This window comes from Maniola jurtina, chromosome 7, assembly GCF_905333055.1.
Source record: "Maniola jurtina chromosome 7, ilManJurt1.1, whole genome shotgun sequence".
Lineage (NCBI taxonomy): Eukaryota > Metazoa > Arthropoda > Insecta > Lepidoptera > Nymphalidae > Maniola > Maniola jurtina.
This window is the reverse complement of record NC_060035.1, coordinates 12638622-12666414: the sequence shown is the minus strand read 5'-3', so window position 1 is coordinate 12666414 and position 27793 is coordinate 12638622. Positions and strand designations below refer to the sequence as shown.

Here is a 27793-nt window from a genome sequence, read left to right as displayed (position 1 = left end):
GTGAAATGAACATAGGACGATAGGACGTATGTCGCAAATTACTGTCGTTACAGTCTATAGAATATATTCACACGCTGAGCAAACTGCATTCTTAATTTGGTTAATTATTTTGCGTAATGAACGGATGCATTTCGCAATGGCGTTACAGTTCTACGCAATCGCATTCTTGAGTTGGCAAAATATATTTATTTATATTCAATTTTATAAAATACATTACTAATATTATGTTAAATATGTATACGCGTGCCTTATTTTTGGGTTGCCAAATCGAAAAATTCCGTTGCAAACGCTCGAATGCCGTTATTTTTAAACTTTTAATTAGACAAAATAATTCAGATTCAAGCTAAAAATTAATTTAGTAATATTTCATGTGCAAAATAATTGCATACCTTAATACATACCACACCATACATACATTTTGTAATGCAAGCTACATACCACTAATTAAGTATATCGTCCAATTCGGTGTTTGACATCTAGTAAAATCAGTGTTTTTTCAAATGTCAAAACACGCGTTTAGTATGCCAGCTTCTATGAAATACTGGCATGTGACGTCAAAATGATGTGACGTGCTTTTTAGGGTTCCGTACCTCAAAAGGAAAAACGGAACCCTTATAGGATCACTTTGTTGTCTGTCTGTCTGTCTGTCAAGAAACCTATAGGGTACTTTCCGTTGACCTAGAAACATGAAATTAGCAGATAGGTAGGTATCATAGTACAAGTACAGGAATAAATCTGAAAACCACGAATTGTCGTTACAACATTAAAAAAAAAATTTAAATGTGTTTCAATTTTCAAAGTAAGATTTAACTATACCAAATGGGGTATCATATGAAAGGGCTTTACTTGTACATTCTAAAACAGATTTATATTTATTTTTATGTATAATAGTTTTTGATTTATCGTGCAAAATGTTGGAAAAAATACCCGAGCACGGATCCCTCAGTGCGCGAGTCTGACTCGCACTTGGTCGGTTTTTTTTTGAACGTTTGCGTATATGAAATTTAGTCAGGTTTTAGTTAACAAACACATTCCACTGTTTCCAGATCCTCGGACGGAGAACTGGTGGCTCATGTCAGGGCCTGGTCCCCTCCTCACACTCCTGGCTTCATATCTGTACTTCTGCACGTCCGTCGGCCCGCGGTACATGAGAGATCGGAAACCATATTCCTTGAAGAATACCATCATATGGTATAACATATCACAGATATTGATGAGCATTTTCTTAGTTTATGAGGTAAGCAATTTTGAATTTATTTTTACTACTGAGGTTTTTTACAGCCTACGAATTTATCATTTTTAACCCTCGACCCAAAAAGAGGGGTGTTATAAGTTTGACGTGTGTATCTGTGTATCTGTCTGTGGCATCGTAGCTCCTAAAATAATGAACCGATTTTAATTTCGATTTTTTTTGTTTGAAAGGTGGCTTGATCGAGAGTGTTCTTAGCTATAATCCAAGAAAATCGGTTCAGCCGTTTGAAAGCTATCAGCTTTTTTCTAGTTACTGTAACCTTCACTTGTCGGGGGTGTTACAAATTTTTAATTTACACTTGTTAGATTTTTAAATCCTATGTATTTGTATTCTTGTAAAAAATAATCAAGTCATAGCATATTAAGTTATTTCATGTACGCGATTTGATTCAAGGAGCAAAGAATTTTTTTGCTGAATGAAAGGTTGACTCTACCATTTGGTTTGAAAAGCAGATTCAGTTGAAAAAGTACTGGAAAGAAACTGATTACCTACGTCGAATACTTGGTTCTAAAAATTTTAAAGTATTTATGTTCTAATAGGGGCTAAAAAACTCTAGAATCTCTAGAAATCCAAGAAAAATATAATTTATCTTGCTTGTATTTAATTGGGTTTTTTGTTGAAGTTTAATGATTTCTGACAAATCTTGGAAAACATTTTTTGTGGCATTCATTGTGAAATTTTTAAAATATTATTTTTTGTATGTAAATGAAATCAGACATTTTTCGACCACTTATCCATCATTATATAGTTATTTTGGCCTAAAATTAAATAAATTTTTCTATTATTATCTTAAGATAGGTATATTTTATCTGTTATCCTGTTGGAGAACTTGTTGTTTGAAATTATTCATTTGCGTCATGATGTTTTTGGAATGATTTCGAAATAACATCAACAATAGGTGTAAAATATTCTTTTTAGGGTTCGGTAACTAATATAAAATTGAATCCTCTAAGAATTCCATTTCATTTTTCGTTTCCGGATCACTTTGTTGTCCGTATGTCTGCGTATGAAGATTTTTTCTCTGAAACGGCTTGAGGTATTGTTGTATTAATTGTCGTTATTAGTTGTTGAAAGTTGTAGTTGATAGGAGATGGCCCACCACCCAAAACGTACCCAAACCCAGCGCAAATGAAAAATATCTCATAATTTAGAGAAAAATAATATTCATTAAAACTACATATTACTTTTTTGATTTTGATGGCTAACATGTTTTTTAACCCCCGACCCATAAAGAGGGGTGTTATAAGTTTGACGTATGTATCTGTGTATCTGCCTGTGGCATCGTGGCTCCTAAACCAATGAACCGATTTTAATTTAGTTTTTTTTTGTCGAGAGGAAGAAAATCGGTTCAACCCTTTGAAAGTTATCAGTTCTTTTCTAGTTTTCTTATAGAAGTTTTTGTGTCGGGTGTTTTTCAAATTTTGAGTTATCAAGTGTACATTTAATTTTTGAGTTACTTTTAAAGTTCAAATTAACGATAAATTCACAATTAAAAGAGCTTTTTTGAGCTTTTAAATTGTTTTGTTTTGTTTTTGAGGCAATCGAATAATGAAACCATATTATAATAAACACTTAATAATACGTACTGAATGCTTCCACAGTACGGAAACTTAGGTGCCTATGACTGACTCGCACTTGGCCAGTTTTTTCTTTTGACATCCTTTTAGTTCTACTTTTTACGTCCATGCCTACGTCTTTGAAAGAATAATTTATGCAAATCTTTACTAAATTATTTCTGGTTATTTAACCCTTTTCTTGCACCAACATAATTGCCTATATACACTATCTGATCTGATCAAAAATTTCTGACAGATTTTTAAAAACACCTAAGTGCCCCGTGCACTTAAACACAGGTTTTTAAAAATCTGTCAGAAATTTTTCTTTCCGATTTTATAGTAAAAAGTAAGCACAAGTGCAAGAACTCTTTATTGTCCGCTAAGTAATTCTGAGCTTGCTTATCAGGTCCATAATAAAATTATTGTAGCCACCATGTTTCGAAGCTATGAAGATTTATCTAATAGGTATATTGATATCCAATACTTTATTTGTACTGCTATAATGTGCGATTTTACTACACGGCTATAAATAAACATGAACAATAATGCACTTCGAATATACTTAGTTTTGAAAACAATTTATAACTGTCAGTAGGTAATGTCCAACAACTTGCATTATGCTTACAATACAAGTACATATACAATTGTAATTAAGTTGTGTAGAAATATTCCTTTATGTTTCCTGTTTTCTATGTAATCATTTACATTTTAAAACTATCAAAATTAACGATCTATATCATTGCCTTTTAGTTTTTTTAGGGTTCCGTACCTCAAAAGGAATAATGGAACCCTTACAGGATCACTTTGTTGTCTGTCTGTCTGTCTGTCTGTCTGTCTGTCTGTCTGTCTGTCCGCCCGTCCGTCCGTCCGCCCGTCCGTCCATCCGTCGTGTCTGTCAAGAATCCTATAGGGTACTTCCCGTTGACCTAGAATCATAAATTTGGTAGGTCTTATAGCAAAAGTACAGGAATAAATCTGAAAACGATGAATTTGTGGTTACATCATTAAAAAAAAAAAAACGTGTTTCAATTTTCAAAGTAAGATAACTATACCAAGTGGGGTATCGTATGAAAGGGCTTTACCTGTACATTCTTAAACAGATTTTTATTTATTTTTATGTACCTATTATACATTTTGATTTATCGTTTAAAATGTTGGAAAAAATACCCGAGTACGGAACCCTCAGTGCGCGAGTCTGACTCGCACTTGGCCGGTTTTTTAAATTTGATTATGTCTATTCCTGCTCAAATTACTGAATCACTACCCATAAATGCGATAGTGTGTTTGTTTGTTGGTTTATTGATTTATCCTTCGATCTCGTTGCATTGGAACAAAGGATCGACGGGATTTCTTTTTAATGGGTATAGTTAAAGTTCTTTTTCATCCCGTATAATCAAAGAGTTCCCTTTTTATTTTTACAAACCTGAATCCACACGGATGAAGTCGCGGTCAGGCTTTTTATTCCATTACAAGTCAGCCTTTGACTGCGATCTCACCTGGTGGTAAGTGACGATGGTGGTAGCTGGTAACTTGCCATAAAAACTGACATATCCTTGTATGGCTTTATGTGTCCCCTTATCGGTTTCTACGCGACATCGTACCGGAACGCTAAATCGCTTGGCGGCACGGCAGCTCTTTTTTATTCTTTTTTCTTTTTTTTTCTTTATTGGAACACAAACAGCTTTTACAGTTTTGCTTAGCTACTTATTTCTAGTGCCTATTAAGTCTTCACTTATTTATTTTTTGATGATTCATTTTGTCATTTCCTCTGTTTCAGGGCTTAGCTTCGGGGTGGTGGAGAGACTACAGTTTTTCATGTCAACCAGTGGATTATTCCAACGATCCAAAAGCACAACGGGTAAGAAACCTTAATTAACAAAATCAAATCTAAAAGAATCAAAAACAGTACACTCGTGTTAATTCAGCTATAGTTACGCAAATCTCTATGGCTGTAATTAAATAATCAATATAATCTGTAATCTTATGATAGGCTACAGATTCAGCAACGTTGTTATTCGTCCAAAAGACAGTATAACGCATAAATTTTGATTTCTCTATAAATACATTTTGAGACCTCAATCGCCATTCTAGCTAATATTAGGTATATTAGCTAGAATGGCGGTCCAGTTTTTGAAAAATAACAACTAAGCTTATAGATATAATATACCTATAGATATTATATGCAAATGCATATAATCTTAATCTATCGATAAAATCGATAGGTTGAGATGATTAATTCTTAGAATTAATTAAACCAACCATTAAACCAAATTTGAATTTGGTCATGGGGTCATGGGTTTTATTTAAGTACCTACCGTACCTCTATCCTTTAATTTTGGACTTTTCACAATCCAAGACTTAAATCTCTCTCATCTGACCCGACGATCCCGAATCTAAGTAAATGATAAACTTCAGGGTAACGTAAAATAGAATAACTTAACCGACAAAATAAAAATGTGATGTTACTAATTTAGTTTGTCTTTACAAGATCTTTAGTTTTTAACCGCCGACCCAAAAAATATAAGTTTGACGTATCTGTGTATCTGTCTGTGGCATCGTAGCTCCTAAACTAATGAACCGATTTTAATTTAGTTTTTTTTTTGTTTGAAAGGTGGCTTGATCGAGAGTGTTCTTAGCTATAATCCAAGAAAAACGGTTCTGCTGTTTGAAAGTTATCAGCGCTTTTCTAGTTACTGTAACCTTCACTTGTCAGGGGTGTTATAAATTTTTAATTTACCCTTGTATATTACAGATGGCAGCAGCAGTTTGGTGGTACTTCTTCGCCAAGATCGTAGAGTTGCTGGACACGGTCTTCTTTGTTCTTCGGAAGAAGAATAGACAGATCTCATTCTTGCACCTCTACCATCACACCATGATGCCTATTTGTGCGTGGATCGGCACCAAATTCCTTCCGGGTAAGTTTTTAAGTTTTGTAAAATACACTATAATACCTTTTTTTATATTTTTTTTTAGAAATAATATATTACTAATATTCCCCTTTCCCCTCCAATTAAGCGTAAACCTTGTGCCAAGAGAGAGTACGACAATAGTGCAACGGATGGGTTTGAACCGCTGACCTTTCGAAATTCAGTCCGCTCCTCAACCGTTGAGCTATCGAGGCTTTATGCTAATTACTATGTACATATAAAAAAGAAATTACAAAAAAAAGTACATTTTCGAAGAAAAACCTTTTTAACCCCCGACCCAAAAAGAGGGGTGTTATAAGTTTGACGTGTGTATCTGTGTATCTGTGTGTCTGTGTATCTGTGTATCTGTGTATCTGTGTATCTGTCTGTGGCATCGTAGCGCCTAAACGAATGAACCGATTTTAATTTAGTTTTTTTCGTTTGAAAGGTGGCTTGATCGAGAGTGTTCTTAGCTATAATCCAAAAAAATTGGTTCAGCCGTTTAAAAGTTATCAGCTATTTTCTAGTTTTCTTGTAGAAAAGAAGGTTAGATAACCCTTAGGTTCATAATATTCAAGTGTCAATTGACAAATGTCAAGCTGTCAAGATGGACGTTGCCTAGATATACATAATTATTTATTTGAAAATGTATTTGTCGGGGGTGTTGAAAATTTTTAATTTACACTTGTGTAACGAATAAGTTTAATAGCGTGCAAGACAATTTCAACACTTTAAACAAATCTTTGTTAGAACAAAAACAAAGATCAGATTATCCAAAACAAGTAGTCCCAGGATTTCTTACGACCATAATTGGCAATTACTATAAAATCGGTTAAGTGCGTAATTTAAGTACAAACATTGTAGGTAGGTAGGTAATTGGCATACCTAAACAAAAAAAAAATATAAAAAAAAAGAATAGCATTAATAAAGATAACAATTAAATTAAATTGCGTTCAAAACATTCCGCATTACGTCTCCTTCATCTATAATGGAACGTTACGCACTTCATTGACAACATTTGCAAACTAAATAAACCTGAATAAAACGGAAACGTCGTATGCTAAACAAAAATATCATTCCAAGGTTGACAACGAAGCTATTCCCTCGTTTCGTTTGTCTTGAGAAAACAAACACATCAGGTTTATGACTGCCGCAATGTTTATCAAGCCTGATCCTTAATTCGTTAATTCGTTACTTCCTAACGGCAATTTGCTCTCCCGCATCCCTCTCTTAAAAAAGAATTAAAAAATAAAATGAAAATAATGAATTTTAGAGGTAGGCTTACAAATAATAAAATAATTATAATAACAAACTCAAATTATTCATCGTACAAAACCCATTCCATTGGCACTTGTCAGGTTTTACTTTTGTTATAAACTACTAGAGGATGCCCGCGGCTTCGCCCGCGTGGATTTCGGTTTTTTTTAAATCCCGTAGGAACTCTTTGATTATCCGGGATAAAAAGTAGCCTATGTCCTTCCCCGGGATGTATCCCAAGACTGTACCAAATTTCATTAAAATCGGTTCAGCGGTTGGGCCGTGAAAACGTAGCAGACAGACAGACAGACAGACAGACAGACACACTTTCGCATTTATAATATTAGTATGGATTAATTAATATACGTTACAATGCAACTCGCGCCCCACCTGTTTTTTAAATAAAAATAGCGAGCAAACGAGCAGGCGTGTCACCTGATATTAAGTGATTACCGCCGCAAATTAACATTTGCAGCACCAGAGGTACCGCCGATGCATTGCCAGCCCTTCTGGAATTTGTTGGTCCTCCCCTTGAATAATGTTGTTACGCCGAATGGAGTAATTGATTCCACAGTTTTCATATGCGTGGAAAAAAGGATCTGGCACAACGGGCATACGAAATTCATCAGGCACCTTGATAGCGCTATGTCAGAAACCTTCCCGCAAGTCCCAACAACAAATAGACAAAGTTTCAACTAATCAGATGAACGATGCGCGCATGCATAAATAATAAACAAATAGGAAGACAAATACATTAATTTTATACTAGATTTATTGGGGTTTTTAATATGCAACGTATATTTATAATGCTTCCTGTACTAAGTCCAAGAACGCACGCTGCAGATAATTAATTAGAACGTTAAGTATTATTTAAATGAATGCGAATCAGTTTCTAAACAGCTTTGATGCTTCTAATAAGTTTAAGTAATTTTTTGAAGTGATGATATTAAAAAGAATACAAAGCAGAGTTTGTTGTGGGCTCTTCTCAGACCTGAGCGCATTTGGAACCCTACGTTGGTTCCAAATGCGCTCTTTAGTTTTCATTGCATCATTCTCTCAGAAATCCAACAATTGACAATCGAAAAGTGTACGTGGCAACTTTGAATAAATGATTTGATTTTGGTATCAACATTCAACATACAGAATTAGGTATAATAATAATTGATAATTCTATAAAATAAGCTTAAATCTTAATTAAAACTAAAAAAAAAAAAATTAAAAAGTGAAATAAATTAAATTAAATCTAAAACGTCATCAAGACCACCGCAGCGAGGCATTGTACCCAAGATGCTGGCAGCATTACCCCTTTGGATGGCCAAACTAATTCTTTGCTCAAGGTAGCTACTAGCTCTCGAGTCCCCGCTTAATTCGATAACCCTTTTCGAAACCTCAAAAAGAGCTTGAGCTCGCAGGTCCTACGGCCCTGAAGAATCCACGCCAAGAGGCACAAATATGAAGCTCCCATCGAGATTTTCATATTTGCGCCTCTTGGCCCGATCGGCGCTGATGGCCGCTGCACCCACCACAAAGGAGGTCGCCTGAATGTGGGATGCAGCTTAAGTATCTGCACACGCTGCATCCCAAACAACCGATTTGATTTGACTTTGACTTTAACTACTTTGAAATGATTAGATTTTGACTTTAATATTGGATATTTTTCCTCTTTACAGGTGGTCACGGTACTTTGCTGGGTGTCATCAACTCTTTTATCCACATCATCATGTACACATACTACCTGATCTCGGGTCTTGGCCCGCAGTACCAAAAGTACATTTGGTGGAAGAAGCACTTAACTACCTTGCAATTGGTAAGTCAGCCTTCTTACAATTTATTAGACGACTAGTTTATACCCGCGACTTCATCCGCTAGTGTTTCAAAAACTATTAGCTATAAGTTCTGACGCAGAATCTCTATATAATTCTTGTTCATTTAATAAACACCTAGATATGTTGGTGCAGTGCAAACCTCAGTCGGGGTTTTAATTTTTTTTTAAAGAATATTAGCCATGCTAATCATGACTAATACTCCCCTTTCCCCTCCAATTAAGCGTAAAGCTTGTGCCAGGAGTAGGTACGACAATAGTGCAACGGGTGGGGTTTGAACCAACGACCTTTCGGAATTCAGTCCGCTCCTCAACCGTTGAGCTATCGAGGCTTTTTTTTTAAATTACTTAATAAGTTACTGGATTTTAATATTTTATGGTTTCAAAATGAGCATTACAAGTATTATAATTTAAATATACTTCGAGTCATCTTTTATAAAATAATCACACTATGGTTTATTATGATAAAAACAGCATCAATTTATCGATAGTTACATATTTGCATAAATGAATGTACATATTACATACACAGTCACGATTAAATTGTCTGTTTCTTTTCTATGTGGTGTCTTCATAAACAATACTTTACATGATTTATATCAATAAGTTGATTGAGTTGTAGATTGATATTTGATACATATCTTTTAGATTTCATTCACGTTGATTTAGCTTTGAAAATCCAGTGGAGACTCGATTAGGGTACTTGATTTTCCGGAATAAAAATAATTAGTCCTTGTCTCCCTCCGAGATACATGCATAGAATCAAACCAATAAAACAATTTGAAGCACAAACTTGCAATTAAACACTGTCGCATTGATAATAAAGAAGGATATAATATTATTATCTACAACAACCTCTTAATAAATTTCCCTTGGTTTTATATTCTCTATAAATATCCTTTTGTTTATTCTTCTCTTTAAGGTTAAACCTTTTGTGTATTAGTATTCATCGCATTGACGATATTCGTAGAATATTCATTAAGTAAAACAACCAATTAATAAATCTCCTTTTGTTTCAGATCCAATTCGTCATAATCTTCTACCATAACTTCGTCGTTATGTTCAGTGACTGCAACTACCCCAAATTCATCAACTTCTTGCTGGCTCTTAACGCTGGCTTGTTCCTTTACATGTTCGGAAACTTTTACTACAGGAGTTACGTAAAAGGTGTTACCAAAAAAGTACAAGTGAAAGACAGTTCCAACAACGCTATTGCGAACGGTGAACCGGTAGTAGCAAATGGTTTCTCGACTGTAGCTGATGCTAATGGTACAACGATAGTAGCCAACGGTAAAGCGAAAGAATGCTAGTGAATTGCTCAAGTTATTTGATAAGAATCTGATTGTGATACTAATAAGACAATTTTATTTTTTAAGTTTGTACTGTTGTTGTGTTCTATGGAAGTGCGTGAAAGTGATTTTTGGTAGTGGTATTGACACCCATTTTAAATGAGTTTCAAGTAAACGGTGTTAAAGACGGGTGGTCATCTGGTCTTCTTAATTTTACGTATTGTCTTCAATACTTTAAGGCTACTCATAATTTCTATTTAAGTCTAAATGATTATTTTATTTATATATTATGAGCTTAACTTTGTTTCTATTTATTTATTATATTAATCAATTCTTCTTAATTCTATTGTATCATTTAGAAAGTTATTTTCAATAAATCATACATGACATCATCTATATAAGCTAATTAGAATTTAACCGATCTCTGTATGAGATAGTACCTAATTACGATGGATATCAGGCCTAAATTAGGCTAATTAATTTTCTGGACAACCATGTGGTATATATAATAAACATATCTGTATATGTGATAAAATATTAAAATTAGGTATGTGGATATGCTATTTTTGATAAAACTATTGTATTTTTGTAGTCACTAAAGGCATTTTTGGTATGAGTACAATAATGTGATCACTTTTACTCGTAGTATACTCAGTCGAAGATGTCCTAGACAAAATAAGTTGAAAACGTTTATAGTAAAACGTGTAATAGTAGACGTCTATAAGTTCAAATACTGTTTTACATCCACTCTGTGTATTATTCACAAACTCTCGATATTATTAATCCTTCATAGTAGATAAAACCAAAATATATAAATGCAGACACACTCCAAATTTTAAATTTTACAAATGTATAAAAAAAATTATCAATGTTTTTTTCCAAAGTGTGTACTCTCTGAGCTATTTTAATACGACTATTCCAATAATTTAGGTAGGTAATCAATGAAATTATATAATTTTAGGATTTATTATAGGTAGTTGAATAAAGTTGTTACAAATAAAAGACCAAACACCAAAATCTACTGATTTCTTGCATAAAAATGCAATAATGCATTAATATACTTAACTTAAAAGTCAATAAGATAATAAGTCTAGAACCAAAATCACGAGAAAAAAATTGACGTGTAAAAATATGTTTTGAACAAAATATTATTATCTTATGAGTGAATCTTCATGCTCAGACAACACATATAGAATATTAATGGATTGATGGATGTTACTGTACAGATAAGACTTGTTATAAATATAAGGATAAAAATAAAAAATATTTTGTAAATTATACATGTATGTTTTAATTACACTCCTTTATTTCCTAAATAATTACAAGATGAGCTAACAGACATACAAAAGTTTCCGTGAAAATATTCTCTCAACCAAAATTGGGAGTATTATTAATAGTCATTTAGGTAATTTTACTTAAAATAATCTGAAAAGGGCATCTAACTACTTTGTTTTGTTCTATTTTAAACAAAATAAAGTCGAAGTGAAACCTTTTCTGTCAGATTATGTGACTACGTATCTAGTCTCAATCGTGGCATACTTTATTTAAGCTTAATATAGACAGTTCCTTAATTTAATATCATAATCTTGCATTTCCTTCCTCAATATTAGTTTTTATCAAATTGTTCTTTAAAGTTATATCATTGCCCGGAATCACTTTCCTCTTTTCTGCTCTCTGGCACAATTTTCCACTCAAAAGATTTAGCAGGAACTCCGTGAGAGGTGCATCTACTAATAACCAGAAAGGTATTGCTAATAAGTAAGACATTACTATGAAAGCAATCGCGACTTCTATCTGTAAAAGAACATTATTATATTATTAAATTAGGGATTTTATTGCCAATTTGTAGAAAGCACAAATGTTATTGGACGGTGAGTACATCCTTGGGGTACACCTTGTATAAGTAGATGATGAAGACTTTTTTTAACCTTCTATTATAGGTACATATAAAACAGCACTATGAATGCCAGGCAACACAGCCTAAAAAGGTGACTCTAAAGATTTTAAAAAAGAAAATATAATTAATGAGCAGAGCCCTAGAGGTGCACTAACAAACTATTATACTTAGGACGAAACCGATTTTTGATAGAATTTTTTGATTGACGCCTACGAAGTAGTTACAAATAGCTAGTAATATCATAAACCTGTTTGCCTGAGAATTCGCCATAATATTCTAAAAGGTGTGTGAAGTCTACCAATGCGTAGTAACGAGCCAGCGTGTCGCCTAAGGTCATTCTAAGACAAGACCTGTTCTTAGTAGTGAGCCAGCATGGGTTGATGACGATGATGAAATATGCAAATAAACAGAGATCAATAAATTTCTTACCATTCGTAAGTTGTTTAATGTGACAAGAGTTTTAAGACTTCCAGCTGCAACTCGTACCAACCCCACGTGCAGCAGAAAAGCGCAATAGGACAATTTTCCAGGAATCTTCCAACCATTCCATTCCAATATGGCTCTGTATATATCTAAAAATCAAATTAGCTGTTCAAAACATTCATAAATAAACTTCAAACTTTCAAAATACACAATAAGAGATACGCGAAAGATGCAAAAATTTGGTAAATTATTAAACCAAGAACATTCACCAGCATTGTAGGGGTCCCGACCTTCAACATTAAGGATTACGATGGAGAAAGTGAGAACAAAGAAGACAACATGAGGAAGAATAGCAGGAAAGTTAAAGGATCATACTTACTTTCTATTTTAAAAACACATCCGATAATTAGAATTGCCAAAATGATTCCAAACGTAGGTTTAATCAGGCCAGAGTATATAGCTTTTGAGTAGATAGATTTCTGAACGCCATCCACATAGAAAACACTGCCGATAAACATTGATCCCAAGATAGCAGGGAAAGTCAACAGGAATAAGTAACGATATTTCTGAAAAATAAAACATAATTATTTAAATAAAATTATTATGCCAATAATAAAGGAAATATTATACTTTAATAAACAGCTTAGTTTTATTAATACAAAGTATCTCAATAAGATATTTTGTAGTTATATTGGTATATTAGGTATCAATAAAAGTAATTTTATAACTTGAGTCTTTATTACTTTTAAATAAAATAACCTGTAATAAGTAAACCACAAATACGCCTGTAAGTTTTACTCACGTAAGTAGTTACATGACTATCTTCCGACTACTAATGTTAACACTCTACTAATCTATACTAATAATTATTAAAATTGGAGTGTCTGTCTGTAATTTCGAAATAACTACCGCATATTAAGGTCATATGGTTATTTGAACGATACTATAACTGAATCACACGTTTTTAAAAATTTTGTCTGTCTGTCTGTCTGTCTGTCTGTTTGAAAAGGCTAATCTTGGGAACGGCTGAACCGATTTTGACGGGGTTTTCACAGACAATTAGAGAATTGACCAGGGAGTAACATAGGCTACTTTTTAACCGACTTTCAAAAAGGGAGTTGTGTTTTTCTACCTATGTACACCGAAATCTCTGAGATTTCTGAACCGATTTGCGTCATTTCTTTTTTAATAGAGGAACTTTGCGACATTGTTTCATAAAAAATTTGGAGTCCTGATGCTGCAGGGGATCTGACCAATCCACGCGGGCGAAGCTGCGGGCATCAGCTAGTGTTAACATAAGTACATTTATATTAGTTTTGTGGTCGGTTAAATTACTCAAGCTACTTACGCAAGTACCTAAAACTTACAAGTGTAGTTGCGGCCTTACAGAAACAAAAAAATATATTGTAGTTAGTAGGTAAGTATCCTGAAAAAAAGTAGTTAACATTTTTCTGGGAAAACAATTTATCCGCTGACTACATAACCAACTATTCAAAAAGGTTCATGATTTATTAATTACTAGGGGATTCCCGCGGCTTAGCCCGCGTAGATTTAGGTTTTTAAAGATCCCGTGGGAACTGTTTGATTTTCCGGGATAAAAAGTTGCCTATGTCAATTACAGGAACGCAAGCTACCTGGGCACCTTTCATACAAATCGGTTAAGCGGATGGGTTTTTGGGAATCCCGTGGGAACTCTTTGATTTTCCGGGATATAAGATAACCCTGTACCAAATTTCGTCAGAATCGGTTAAACTGTTGGGCCGTTATATATATGGATAAATCGTGAAAAAGATTAAATTATATGCCAAAATGTGGCCTTTGAGACATATCAATTAAAAAATAAATACCTTGTATTTCTGCATATCGACTTCCTTCGTCTGCAATCGATAAATTAGGAATCCTAAAGCTATTCCTAATATAAAATTTGTAATATTCGTATGGCCTCTTTTGTACACATGATTGAATGTCGGATTGTCCATAAAAGTTCTTGCTGTTCTAAAATAATTGATATATAAAATTTAATAAGTAAAAACATTATTAATCTAAATTAGAGGCTCTATGAATACAAAACTAGTCATTCACAAATCAAAAAGACAACAATAGCTGTGTTAGAAACTACAATATTGTACAGAAAGAGTTGTATCGACTTTTTTGCATTGATTAAGTTTTTCACATGACTTATGTGTTGCAGTATAGTTAATCATATTAAAAATCTTGTAAAGACAGTTGTTTTAATTTGCCTAGCCACTTTTAAAATGATAGAAATGGAATCTTTTGCATTTGAACCTAATTTGAAATTAATTATTAGAAAAGTGTTTTAAATGACACGAAAAGCCACTGGCAAGCAATTGTAACTAACGTTTATACTTGATATTTAAAATAATCAGGCGCTCATCGGTAAATAATCGTAACGCATGGCTAAGGTTTGGAATACTCTTCCGCGATCTGTGTTTTCTACCAATTACAATCCGGGTATCTTCAAAACAAGAGTGAATAGGCACCTTCTAGGTAAACGCGTCCCATCTTAGACCACATCATCACTTTCCATCAGGTGTGATTGTGGTCAAGCGCTTACCTATAGTGAATAAAAAAAAAAAAACAAGAACAATAACAAATAGCCATAAAATTCAATGTAGATACAGGAATGGTCTAGAAAAACAGCAAAAAGGGAGACAGATGGATAGTAAAATTACAATTAGAGTGAATTACTCAATATCTATCTATATCTACAATACCTTGATCTAGTGTTACTATAAGTATCGATAAATTTTATACTTACTCCGGCGTCACCATGAGCACAGCGTCCAAATCTTGAAAATAAGTATGTGCTACTGGTGTTATAATACCAACAATGAAAAGAAGTATTAGTGCAGCTTTCCTGTATTTGCCGCTTTTCAACAAGATACAGGTAAAATATCCTAAGATGTAGAGTTGCATATTGGCTCCTAAATACCTGAAACAAAAAAAAAGTCTCACAAAAATTAGAATAGACCAATAGACAGATAAAATTATTAATTGTTGTTTACTGGACCAAAAGAGATACGAAACTTTTTAGACTGGACTTAAATTGCTGCAATCTACCTAAATAACAAGACATTATTGAATGTAGAGAGAGGGTGAACTAAATTTTCTTTTGAATTTTTTTTATTTCACATTTTTTAGTGGCCCCACTGTACTATAATATGCTATGCCCAGTTAAAACCCTACTGTTTACTAAGCTATTACACTGATCGTGAGCAATTTGCTCTTATCCATTGGGGAGTTCTGTTCTCCATCTCCGAAGATATTCATCAGATTTATATGGGACCACCTGCAAAGTATACCCTTTGATACAAAAAAAAAAATCCCAAATTGGTCCAGGCGTCTATGAGTAATCGGGGAACATACATAAAAAAAAAGGATTCCCACGAATTGAGAACCTCCTCCTGTTTTGAAGTCGGTTAATGAGGAAATATCAGCAGTAGGCCAACGATGAGTTGATGAAGAAGATCACACTAATATTATAAAGGCGAAAGTTTGTGTGTGTGTGTGTGTGTGTGTGTGTGTGTGTGTGTGTATGTTTGTTACTCCTTCACGCAAAAACTACCAGACGGATTTGGCTGAAATTCGGAATGGAGATAGATAATATCCTGGATTAGCACATAGGCTACTTTTTATCCCGGAAAACCAAAGAGTTCCCACGGGATTTTGAAAAACCTAAATTCACGCGGACGAAGTCGCGGGCGTCAGCTAGTGATGAATAAAAATACATTGCTGAGATTACCAAGTTTGTACCATACACTGCGTGTGATCGAAGTAGTTGTTGATATATAAAGCATTTTTCCACCCGTTTATTCGGCAATCATCCACTTCCCTCATTACTGCTATCTGAAATAGTAAAAGAAAAACTAACTGACTGACATCAACGAACACATCAAACTGGGCGTAGAACACGTGTAAAATGGAATTGTTCTTGCAAGCGCAACTTTAAAGTTCCATAACTTTTGTTAAATTTTGCTTATTTGTTTATATTTAATTTATTAAAAATAATTTAAACTTCTCTATTATGAAATTGTTATCATTTTTGTATTTATTTGTATGTGTGATGCTTATTCCATAGATAGACGATTAGCAGTTTGGTGTAGAAAAATGTGTAAGATTCAAATTACCTCCCAAAATGGTCCCGATCCTGCATACCTCAACCATGTGGCTGTGATTGCCAACACTACTAAGTACGATGGAGTGAGCCTAGAAATATTAAAATCTAGGTAAAATTTGTAGAACAGAAGTAGACTCAAGAACAAAACAGTAACAAAAAGGAGTATGACAGGAGTAGAGTAGAAGTAACTGTTTTGTAAGTAAAAAAGTCAATATCAAAGTCATAGTTTTAGAGCTTGATTGAGATGAATCAGTATTCTATAACGTATATTTTTATTATATTAATATTTTTATACTGGAATTTTGTTCTTGGTTTGAATTGTGAGATATTTGGTCTAGTTGTGACGAGTCATATCAATCTATTGCGATTGTTAAGCAACGTTGACCTCCTAGGTACCATTATGTGATTAATGGAAGGGGGTTCCGACCTTCAACAATACGATGCAGAGACACTTAGTTTTTACCACAGATTTTCTTTATAAAAGAATAAATTAATGTGAACTTACTTCACCCAAGTTACAACAAGTAGTTCTGGCAGAAGAGTCCATGTGATTTTCCGTTTTTCCGCGTACAGCTCGAGCTTGTAAGACAACAGGCATCCCGATATGATGAAGAATGTTTGTACAACAATCGTGCCATTCAAAAATATGAAGTGCATTATGTTATCGTAAAGCTGGAATTATAGGAAACAAGTGTAAATTAAAAATTTATAACACCCCCGACAAGTGAAGGTTACAGTAACTAAAAAAGAGCTGATAACTTTCAAACGGCTGAACCGATTTTCTTGAATTATAGCTAAGAACACTTTCGATCAAGCCACCTTTCAAACAAAAAAAACTAAATTAAAATCGGTTCATTAGTTTAGGAGCTACGATGCCACAGACAGATACACAGATACACACGTCAAACTTATAACACCCCTCTTTTTGGGTCGGGGGTTAAAAAAATCAGAAGAAAGAACATGATAAGTTGGCGTCCGGCACCAATCTCTAAGTATGTCAATATTAGCTCAAACTACTGGACGGATTAAGCTGAAATTTGGCATGCAGATAGCTATTATGACGCAAGCATTCGCTTAGAAAGGATTTTTGAAAATTCAACCCCTAAAGGGGTAAAATAGGAGTTAGGATTTTTGTGTAGTCCACGCGGACGAAGGTCGTGAATATTTCGTTTGATTGAACAATTACCGTGGTAGAACAAATAAATATAGCTATACAGAATTTGTATGGATTTCTTTCAGACGAGACCCAAAGTGCATTTGGAACCCTTGTAGCTTTAGTTTACTTCAAAATAATTTATCACCATCCCCTTATTACAAGGAAAAAATTACTAATATATGATTATAAAGAAGATTAATGTAGTTTCGTGATGAGAGAGAAAGAAGAGTAGGTATATGGCACCAAAGATTTACCATTTCAACGTAATGCGCGTTTTCTGGTGCGAGTGCAAACGGTAGGAGAGAGTGGCAGAAGATCACACACGTTATTGTTAGCGTTCTGAAAAAAAAAATGGAGTTGATTGTTAGACATACAGAGAAAGAGTCTGTCAGGCCCAGACCTTCCTTATTTTATAAAATCTGAATGTTTCTCTGCGCACTGTCCCCAACACAGAGAAGAACGGTCAGCGACTCAAGTTTGGATATGGCATAATATTGTATATCAAATCTTTGAAAAGAGCAACCGCCGAGTTTCTTGCTGGTTCTTCTCGGTAGGAAAGGCATTCCAAGATCATTGTGGCTTTGGCAGATAACAAATAACAAGAGTGGGACGATATGCAAATGGGATGAGCTGCGAATAGTAGACCATAAGTTTACATACATAAGTAGAAGTACATATTATTGAATATTTTTGATTTAAACCAATCGACTTATGTACGAAGTATAATTTTCGCATAAACAAAACTTGAAACCGCCATCATTATTGGGCTTTAAATTGTTCGTCAAGCGAATTTTTTTTATATAGCCCGATGGACCAAAACGGCATAGTATAGGTGAAAGAGGCCATAAAAACCCAGCAATCGATTAAAATATACTTATGATAAATTATAAGTAAACTGGTTTTTTATTAGGATTTAAAAATCAAAAAAAGCGGTCAAGTGCGAGTCAGACTCACACACGAAGGGTTCCGTACCATCGTACAAGATACGAGTATATACCTAACACTTTTATGCAGAACTATGCAAGTTAATAACGTTCTGCGCCATTTATATGTAGGTAATTCAGTGAATTAAATTTATCGTGATAACTATAACCACAAATTCACGATTTTCAGATTTTTTCCTTTACTTGTGCTATAAGACCCAACTTACCTGCCGAATTTCATGATTCTAGGTCAACGGGAAGTACCCAATAGGTTTTCTTGACAGACACGAACGGACAGCCAGACAGACAGATAGCAAAATGATCCTATAAGAGTTCCGTTTTTTCTTTCGAGTTACGGAACCCTAAAAACTCTGAGTAAGTAATTATAAAGGTCACAATGTCCTCACCTCAAACCATGGAAGACTTTTAACCTCTCCTCGCGAGGTCCAAGATTCGCATATGGAGTGATTAGTCTTGCGAAATTGTGCGGCACTGAGAAACACAATAGCAGACCGTTACCTGGAAATAATTACATCTAACTATACTTATTAACAATAACATCTAATAAGGATGCTGTAATACTTAACACTGTCATCTGTCATATTATAAGGTTACACTAGCAACCGCCAACGGCTACGCTCGGTGAAAACATAAATTCTCTCTATTCACTATCCCGTGGGTATTTCAATAAATCCAGCCTTACTCATTCCTGGACTATAAGTAAGTTGCCTATCATCTTGGCACGATTGCAATTCACAAAATCATCATTCAGTTTTTTAGGACCAAGAATTTAGACTGGGCGTTGATGCTTCTGTAAATTTAGCCTCAATAGCTGAAAGCTCGTTGGTTCAAACCCCCACACGTTGCTCTATAATTGTCGTACCCACTCGTAGCACAAGCTTTACGCTTAGTTGGAGGAAAAGGGGAATGTTGGTCATAATTAAAATGACTCTTCTTTAAAAAAATGGATTTTTCTTTTATATATAGACTGGTTGATCTTCGCGACTTCGTCCGTATAGATGAAGATGTTCTTAATAGGTATGCTTTAATTTTCCGCGATAAAAAATATGATATATCTATTGCTATATCTTTTCCAAGATGCCAACTGTCTCTCAGTCATTTCATTTAGATATGCTTAGTGTGGTGGTTGAGTCCAAAGGCCGCAAAAGTCCAAAAGTCATGAAAAGGAAATAAATTTCCTTTTCATGACTTTCTGTTTACTGAAATAGGCAAACGGACAGACTCTCATAATTAAATTTATATATAATATGAATTGTGATGTAGTTGAATGAAAAAGTACCTACATAAACAAAAGAGCGCGTGGGAAAGCCCAAGTTTTCTTGTTTATGACACGATTACAAACCTTGGTAAAAAACCGGCCAATCGTGAATTAGATTCGCACACGAAGGGTTAAAGGCCCATCGTAAAGGAAAAACATTTGTTATTTTTTTTAATATGCCTGGCGGCCATTATAAAGTTGTATAATAATTAGTTGTTATAGCGGCAACAGGCAATTCTCTGAAAAAACTCTCTGCCTATTACTTAGTACAAATGGGTCCTGTTGGCACTCTTCAGTGCGGAACTCTAAAATGAAATTACGGATTAACATATCTATGCTTACTCTACAAAACTGAAAACAAATCCGGGGGAATGATAACAAGAATACCGGCAGTATTAACTCATTGATCAGCCGGGCTGATTCTATGCGCAAGAAATAAGTCATTCTGTCACCTGCAGAGCCAAGTAAGTGCTCTGGTGCGGTATACATGGAGAGAGAGAGGTGAAAATTAGGATAGATTTTTTTTTCTTAGTTTCACCCACCCACTGAGTTTTTTGGTTCCCGTTTGTATGGGATTACGTATAAATATAAATAGAGATAGCTCTATATCATTTTTTAGGGTTCCGTACCTCAAAAGGAAAAATGGAACCCTTATAGGACCACTTTGTTGTCTGTCTGTCTGTCAAGAAACCTATAGGGTACTTCCCGTTGACCTAGAACGCGAAATTTGGCAGGTAGGTAGATCTTATAGTACAAGTACAGTAATTAATATGAAAACTGCGAATTTGTGGTCACACCATTTAAAAAAAAATTAAAATATGTTTCAATTTTCAAAGTAAGATAACTATACCAAGTGGGGTATCATATGAAAGGGCTTTATCTGTACGTTCTAAAACAGATTTTATTTGTTTTTATGCATAATAGTTTTTGATTTATCGTGCAAAATGTTGGAAAAATACCCGAGTATGGAACCCTCAGTGCGCGAGCCTGGCTCCCACTTGGCCGGTTTTTATTTTTTTACTGTGGATAGAGTAAAGTAGGCACCACCCTTATTAAAATGTAAGACAGTACCTAGTGTAGCGTAGATGATAGACTAGATTTATTTTAGGCCATTAAGTAAATAAATAAACTTGCCTTAATTGGCAGTTACTTTTAGAGACCTATGTTGGTGAATTTTTATATTTATTCAAAAAAAGGAATATAAAGTAGATACGTGCTGACTGCTAATGATATGACAGACCAAGGTCAAAGAGCAAAGTTCCTAGGATACTTTTAAAATAATGTGGTACTTTGTATAACGAGTTTATTCAGTAATGGCTTTGACAAGGACAAAGATGGGAGAGACGGCCTAAGTTAGATTTAATGTCTGTACCCCTACTTCATTGTAATACTTTTACACTACTGGCCAATGTGATTGAAATTGTCCTGAACGAATTTTGGCCACAGCAGCTAAATCTTCATAGAAAGTCCTCCGAGTTCACAGGCGTTTTTATAAATTCATTTCAGCGGTCAATTATTTGCAGGGTTGTCACATTGGACTTTTCAACAAATTCTTTATGTCATATTATTTACCACTGGCCTTGGTTCATCTAAGCCACTGGCTCAATATTTTTAGGGTTCCGTACGTTCCGTACCTCAAAAGGAAAAACGGAACCCTTTTAGGATCACTTTGTTGTTTGTCTGTCTGTCCGTCTGTCCGTCTTTCCGTCCGTCCGTCTGTCGTGTCTGTCAAGAAAACCTATAGGGTTGACCTAGAATGGTCCCGTTCACAGAAATCCAAATAAATACTTTATATCTATGGTCCCGTTGACCTAAAATCATGTTTGGCAGGTAGGTAGGTCTTATAGCACAAGTAAAGGAAAAAATCCGAAAACCATGAATTTGTGGTTACATTACAAAAACAAAATGTTCCCATGAACAAAAATTAGTATTTTCAATTTTCAAAGTAAGATAACTATACCAAGTGGGCTATCATGGGTTTTACCTGTACATTCTAAATCAGATTTTTATTTATGTTTATGCATAATAGTTTTTGATTTATCGTGTAAGATGTCGGAAAAATACCCGAGTACGAAACCCTTGGTGCGCGAGTCTGACTCGCACTTGGCCGGTTTTTTTTGGTACATCTAAACATCGATCCTAATCTCAGCTTGCCGGGATGATACGGACATTCATATCTAACACCTTGCTTAGAGAGAATACATGAAATATCTTAAGTATACCCAGCGAGTTTTAAAAGACGGATAAACTTTCTAGCCGGGGGGCTACATATAGCGTTTCCTTTCGTGCTAAAAATGTTTATAGATGGCGGAAATCAATTGCAATTAGGTAATCTGCCGGCCTTTTTTGCTCGCAAATACTCATCTTAATATAATATATAGTAAACCACGCAATCACTCTAAACAATTTTTTTAAGAAGGGCGTGGAAATTCCCCATGTTATGCTAGAGGCACCTTTGCCCTTGTATAAAAAATTTAAGCTCAGAATACTATCGACTACCTATGTATAATTGACTCGACCTTATATGTACAACATTTTTTCCGAACCAAAGCCGCTCCTTTGAAGAGGTATCTAAACACAGCCTATTAACTGAACTTAAGTTTAACGTCTTGCAGTACGAGTATGAAGTAATTCTCAAGTACACGTATAAGTTAGTAGGTAGTCATGTTTCACAGTTCCGTATTTTAATTTAAAACGAACTGAAAAGTATACAAGTTTAGAGAAGAGTAGAAAAGTATGTATATTATAGTTCACTATGAGAAGACTTGTAAGATACAAAACGATAAACGCAATAGATATTATAATAATTGACGAATGATCGATAAATATGTCACGAACAATTTTATTCCTCTGCAAATGATATGAACTTTCTGAACAACAGCTTTACTCTGAACACGCTTTATTAGTTACATCTTTTGCATGCTAATCTTACAAGGATTCTCATACCTACTGAACGTTATTTTAATTAGAAGTGGGTTGACTCTGTCTATTGGCTTTCGCCTTAATAATTGTGTCCAAGCCTAAAAGGTTATTTGATAAACAAAGTATTAAAGTTTTTAAGTCGCAGTTCAAATTGACGTGCGTTGTACGAGATAAACGGGTTCGGCTATTAAAACCGCACTTAAAGTTTTATGATAAGATTAAACGTTTACCTGCCTGGTCTATTCTGTCCTTTAACTGCGATGACGTCATAGAGGCTCCCAATAACATTCATTATTAGCAAAACCAATAAAAAAGCACCCACAGCCAAGTCACCACCATCTTTTACTTGTTCTTCATTTTCGTTACAATATACAGGCGCTGTTATTCTACACTTTAATTCATAGTTGTTCCATAGGGACTCGTTCAAGCATGCTTCAAGGACTAGTTTTAGGTCTTGTGAGTTGCTATTTTCATCCACTGTGTTACGTAAAATTATGTCCGTTGTGTTACTTATTAGATATTTTTTGCAAGTCTGTGTTACGCAGATTCCGTGGTGGAGGGAGATGTGGTTGAAATGTTTTCTCTTGTATTCGGAATAATTCTGAAAAAAATGTATCCATAAGAAATCTAGATCTATATATTTATAACTTAAACTCATACTCAAACGGAAAGCTTTTCCAAAAACCACGAATCACAAACAGACTGTAATCAACTAATATCATTTGAAAATAGCCCAGTATGTAACAATCTGGGACAAATTTTAGCCATACAACTTCTCGAACTTAGAAGAAAGTACCCCGTGATAATAATGGAGAAACTGAATGTAAGTTTTTTATGAATAAAAAAACCAGCCAAGTGCGAGTTGGACTCGCGCACCGAGGGTTCCGTATTCGCGTATTTTTTTCGTCATTTTTCACCATAAATCAAAAATTACTGTGCATAAAAATTAATAAAAATCTGTTTTAGAATGTACCGGCAAAGCCCTTTCATATGATACCCCACTTGGTATAGTTATCTTACTTTGAAAATTTAAACACATTTTTTTTAAAATGATGTAACCACTAATTCACGGTTTTCGGATTTATTCCTTTACTTGTGCTATAAGACCTACGTACCTGCCAAATTTCATGATTCTAGATCAACGAGAAGTACCCTATAGGTTTTCTTGACTGACACGACGGACGGACGGACGGACGGACAGACAGACAGACAACAAAGTGATCCTATAAGGGTTTCGTTTTTCCTTTTGAGGAACCCTAAAAATGACATTTATCCATAGTTGTTCCTTAGACACACATTCAGGCATGCTCCAAGGACTAGTTTTAGATCCTCTGAGTTACTATTTTGGTCCACTGTGTTACGTAAAATTATGTCCGTTGTGTAAATAATTTTTAAATACACATCCAAAATTGCGGAACCGGCAGAATTTTTGCGGACCAGCAATTTTTGGTATAAGTATATTTAGCGGTTTTCCTAAAAACGGGAGCTTCCACGGGATTTTTGAATAACTTGAATCCAAGAGAGCAAAGTCACGGGCATCTAGTTACATAAACATGCCGATAACGCATGAACAGGCAAAAAAGGAACTGTCTTATACAACTATACAAAAACAATGCTTCCAAGGAATGCCTATTAGGTACCTACAATTTTCATTACAATAATTAATGAATATTTAAATAAATTCGTTCAGCAAGTACATACAACGTATCGCAGTGTTAAAGTTCGCTTTCAGTTCCAACTGACTACCTATATCCCGACCCATTTTATAAATCCGAAATTGTGTTTGTATGTTGGCTTGTATCCTGACACCCAGAATGCTAAAGAATGAGGAAGAATGGGAAAAGCTAATCAGCTTAGCATACTTTTATTACTTTTTTAGGGTTCCATACCTCAAAAGGAAAAACGGAACCCTTATAGGACCACTTTGCGAGCATAGACCTATCAATACCGTGTTTGTTGTTTGATTTCGTTTGTCCATCATTACTCGTGACACTGGCGCAATTTTCAAATGTGACCATTTTTACTTTTTCATTCATTTTTTGTCAGGTTTTGTAAAACGGAACCCTTATAGGGTCACTTTGTTGTCTGTCTGTCTGTCTGTCTCTTCGTCCATCCATCCGTCCGTCCGTCGTGTCTGTCAAGAAAACCTATAAGCTACTTCCCGTTGTCCTAGAATCATGAAATTTGGCAGGTAGGTAGGTCTTATAGCACAAGTAAAGGAATAAATCTGAAAACCGTAAATTTGTGGTTAGTGAAAACTTGAAAATGAACACTTGCAGTATTACTTACCTGCATCATAGTGAAGAGTTCGCTTCCAGTGTCGGATACTAGGTCTATGTCAACTGCGCAGTAGATGCCATCAGGATTTGTTACACAGTGGTCGTAGTCATCGAGATGAAACATAGGCGGCATTCGGGAGAAATCGGAATCTAGAAAAAACATTTTTTTTTTAGTTGCATTTAGGCTAGCGCTTAACCTGATGGAAAGTGATGATGTAGCCTAAAATGGGACGCGTTTACCTATGAGATGCTCATTCACTCTTGTTTTAACGATATCCGGATTGTAATTGGTAGGAAACGCAGATTGCGGAAGAGTATTCCAAACCTTAGCCATGCGTATGAGGAATGATGACAAAAACGTTTCGTGCGTGTTCATGGAATGTCGACGACAACATAATGATGGAAACTCAACTAACGTCTTGCGGTTCGGTGGTAAAATGCTGAAGTGGGGAAAAGATCGAGAAGTTCCTGAGTACAACTTCCGAAATATTTAGATTTTCAAAAATCCCGTGGGAATTCTTTGTTTTTCCGGGATACAAAGTAGCCTATATCACTCTCCAGGTTCAGTACAAAACCATGTTAATCCGTTGTGTTTTGGCGTGATTGAAGGACAAATCAATAAACCAATAAATATACACACATTCGTATGATGATACGAAACTGTCTCTGTCCGGAATCGAATCAGGGACCACCCCTAAGGTCAAATTGTGGAGACACTGCGCCAGGGAGGTCAAGTGCTAATCATTAAGTTAAGAAAAGGAAGAAAGTGGCTTACCATTCAGTTTATAAATCACTCCATAGCACTGGCATATTATTGAATTCAAAATTATTAACGTTAGTGATTTCATTTTTGTCACGGGCTTTAGTTAATTTCCTTATATCTATTCTCAGTTTTCCAGGATCATTTTGATGTCTAACAAATTAACCACAAATAATGAATCATTTAATCTGTCGGTCTATGCCAAACTTGACCTTAAACCTCTTAGGGAAAGTGCAGACAAATGATGGGTCACCAACTAAAGTCGATGGAAGCAAAGTCCTTATTTATAAAAATTAATGTTTGAAGAATAACAATTGTTTTAACAAACTATTACAGTTTAGTTTTTAATATACTAATATTATTATTATAAAACCACGCACGCACACGCGTATATAAAGTCGTTACACTCGTAGGTCTAAGCATGGGCGCGATCTTTAGGTTAATGTTGACTTTATCTTCTGACTTTATAATGTAAACAACATTAGTACCTACAGTGCAATCATTATTTCGCTATATTTTTTGCTCGACTTCGCACGCACCTATGGCAGTCATTTGGTGCTTAAAAAAAGTGGCTAAGAACCTTTAAAGTTTTTCAGGAGTTTTAAAAATTGGTGATATTATAGATTTTCAATGTTGTCTTTCCGATTGCCACCTTGTTTGCCGCTCGCGCCGCCATCTTGGAAAAATGTCGTCCAAAAACAGTAATTTATGACGATAACTTCTTTCCGATTGATTTTACGTTGAAATTAGTTATGTAATAAATTAAACTAGGGATAATTTATGTAGTCACCTTTTTAGAGTTCCGTACCCCAAAAGGAAAAACAGAACCCTTATAGCATCACTTTGTTGTATGTCGGTCTGCATGTCTATCCGTCTGTCCTCTGTTCGTCTATTCGTTTGTCCTTCTGTTGCGTCTATCAAGAAAACCTAAAGGGTACTTTCCCCTTTATCTAGAATCATGAAATTTGGCAGTAGGGTAGGTCTTATAGCACAAGTAAAGGAAATAATCCGAAAACCGTGAATTTGTGGTTACTTCATCAAAAAAAATTTAATTGTGTTTCAATTTTCAAAGTTGCACTATTTTCGTACTTAGTTGGAGGGGAAAGGGGGATGTTAGTCAAGATTAAAAAAACCGGTCAAGTGCGAGTCAGACTCGCGCACGGAGGGTTTCGTACTCGCGTATTTTTCCAACATTTTGTACGATAAATCAAGAACACAAACCATAATATACACACATACACAAAAATACAACATACATAAAAATAATTAATAAAAACCTGTTTTAGGATGTACAAGTAAAGCCCTTTCATATTATGATACCCCACTTGGTATAGTTATCTTACTTTGAAAATTCAAACACGTTTTAATTTTTTTTAATGATGTAACCACAAATTCGCGGTTTTCAGATTTAGACCTTACCTACTCAAGTCAAGATTATTTGGATGATTATTTTCTGCAAAATAATAATAATAATAATAATAAATAGGCTTTATTGCTTTCTTATTGCTAGTGACAATCATGTGTTATAAGTATATTAAATCTATAAAAAAAACTAACAATTAGCAATAGGCCGCAAACTCAGCATGGCCGAGCATTGATGGCAATGCTCAGCGCTGGTTTTCAGTTTGCTCCAAAACAAAATATTGATTAATAAAATAAAAACGCACCGCGCCCGTTGCGTTCCCTGCTTATTGATCAATATTAAAATGAATACAGTACAACCCAAAAAAGAACTTAAAAAACCGTACAGTAGAAAATAAAAATGAAAAGGAGAAAAAAGCACACACATACACATAACAAGCAAAAAAATAAATAAAAACTAAACAAGATGCCCCTTCCCAGCTAGGCCTAACGAATAATATTATTAATAACTTAAACAGTAGTATTATAGACAACAATAATAATAGTATGGTTCCAATAAATCAAGTATCTAT

The 27793-nt window shown here is 34.7% G+C and overlaps 2 protein-coding genes across 2 annotated transcripts in view; one reads left to right on the top strand and one right to left on the bottom strand.

Annotated features, from left to right (window-relative positions):
• LOC123866681 (elongation of very long chain fatty acids protein AAEL008004) overlaps positions 1-11362 on the top strand; it is a 46172-nt gene extending 34810 nt beyond the window's left edge. The window contains exons 3-7 of the mRNA XM_045908361.1: positions 1047-1237; positions 4586-4666; positions 5561-5723; positions 8642-8778; positions 9813-11362. Coding sequence (XP_045764317.1) covers positions 1047-1237; positions 4586-4666; positions 5561-5723; positions 8642-8778; positions 9813-10103 — 863 coding nt within the window. The 3' untranslated portion in view covers positions 10104-11362. The remainder of the gene's footprint in view (positions 1-1046; positions 1238-4585; positions 4667-5560; positions 5724-8641; positions 8779-9812) is intronic.
• On the bottom strand, positions 10997-26292 carry LOC123866680 (nose resistant to fluoxetine protein 6-like). Its single transcript, XM_045908360.1, has 13 exons — positions 25875-26292; positions 25110-25249; positions 23055-23421; positions 19027-19138; positions 17951-18035; positions 17046-17212; positions 16551-16629; positions 16166-16269; positions 15182-15355; positions 14250-14397; positions 12782-12968; positions 12409-12551; positions 10997-11876 (listed from the first exon to the last, which is right to left on the bottom strand). Exons 1-13 carry the CDS (start codon positions 25945-25947, stop codon positions 11661-11663), a joined length of 1995 nt encoding a protein of 664 aa, XP_045764316.1. The 5' UTR covers positions 25948-26292; the 3' UTR covers positions 10997-11660.
• Between the last annotated feature and the right edge of the window lie 1501 nt (positions 26293-27793).

Bases quoted from the DNA above. Each gene is read 5' to 3' on its own strand.
- LOC123866680 (XM_045908360.1), bottom strand. From the start codon at position 25,947: ATGAAATCACTAACGTTAATAATTTTGAATTCAATAATATGCCAGTGC. The intron at 23,422-25,109 runs GTAAGTAATACT...CATTTTTTTCAG, and splicing joins AACTCTTCACTATGATGCAG to AATTATTCCGAATACAAGAG. The intron at 15,356-16,165 runs GTAATCTCAGCA...TTTTTGTTTCAG, and splicing joins CAGTGTATGGTACAAACTTG to GTATTTAGGAGCCAATATGC.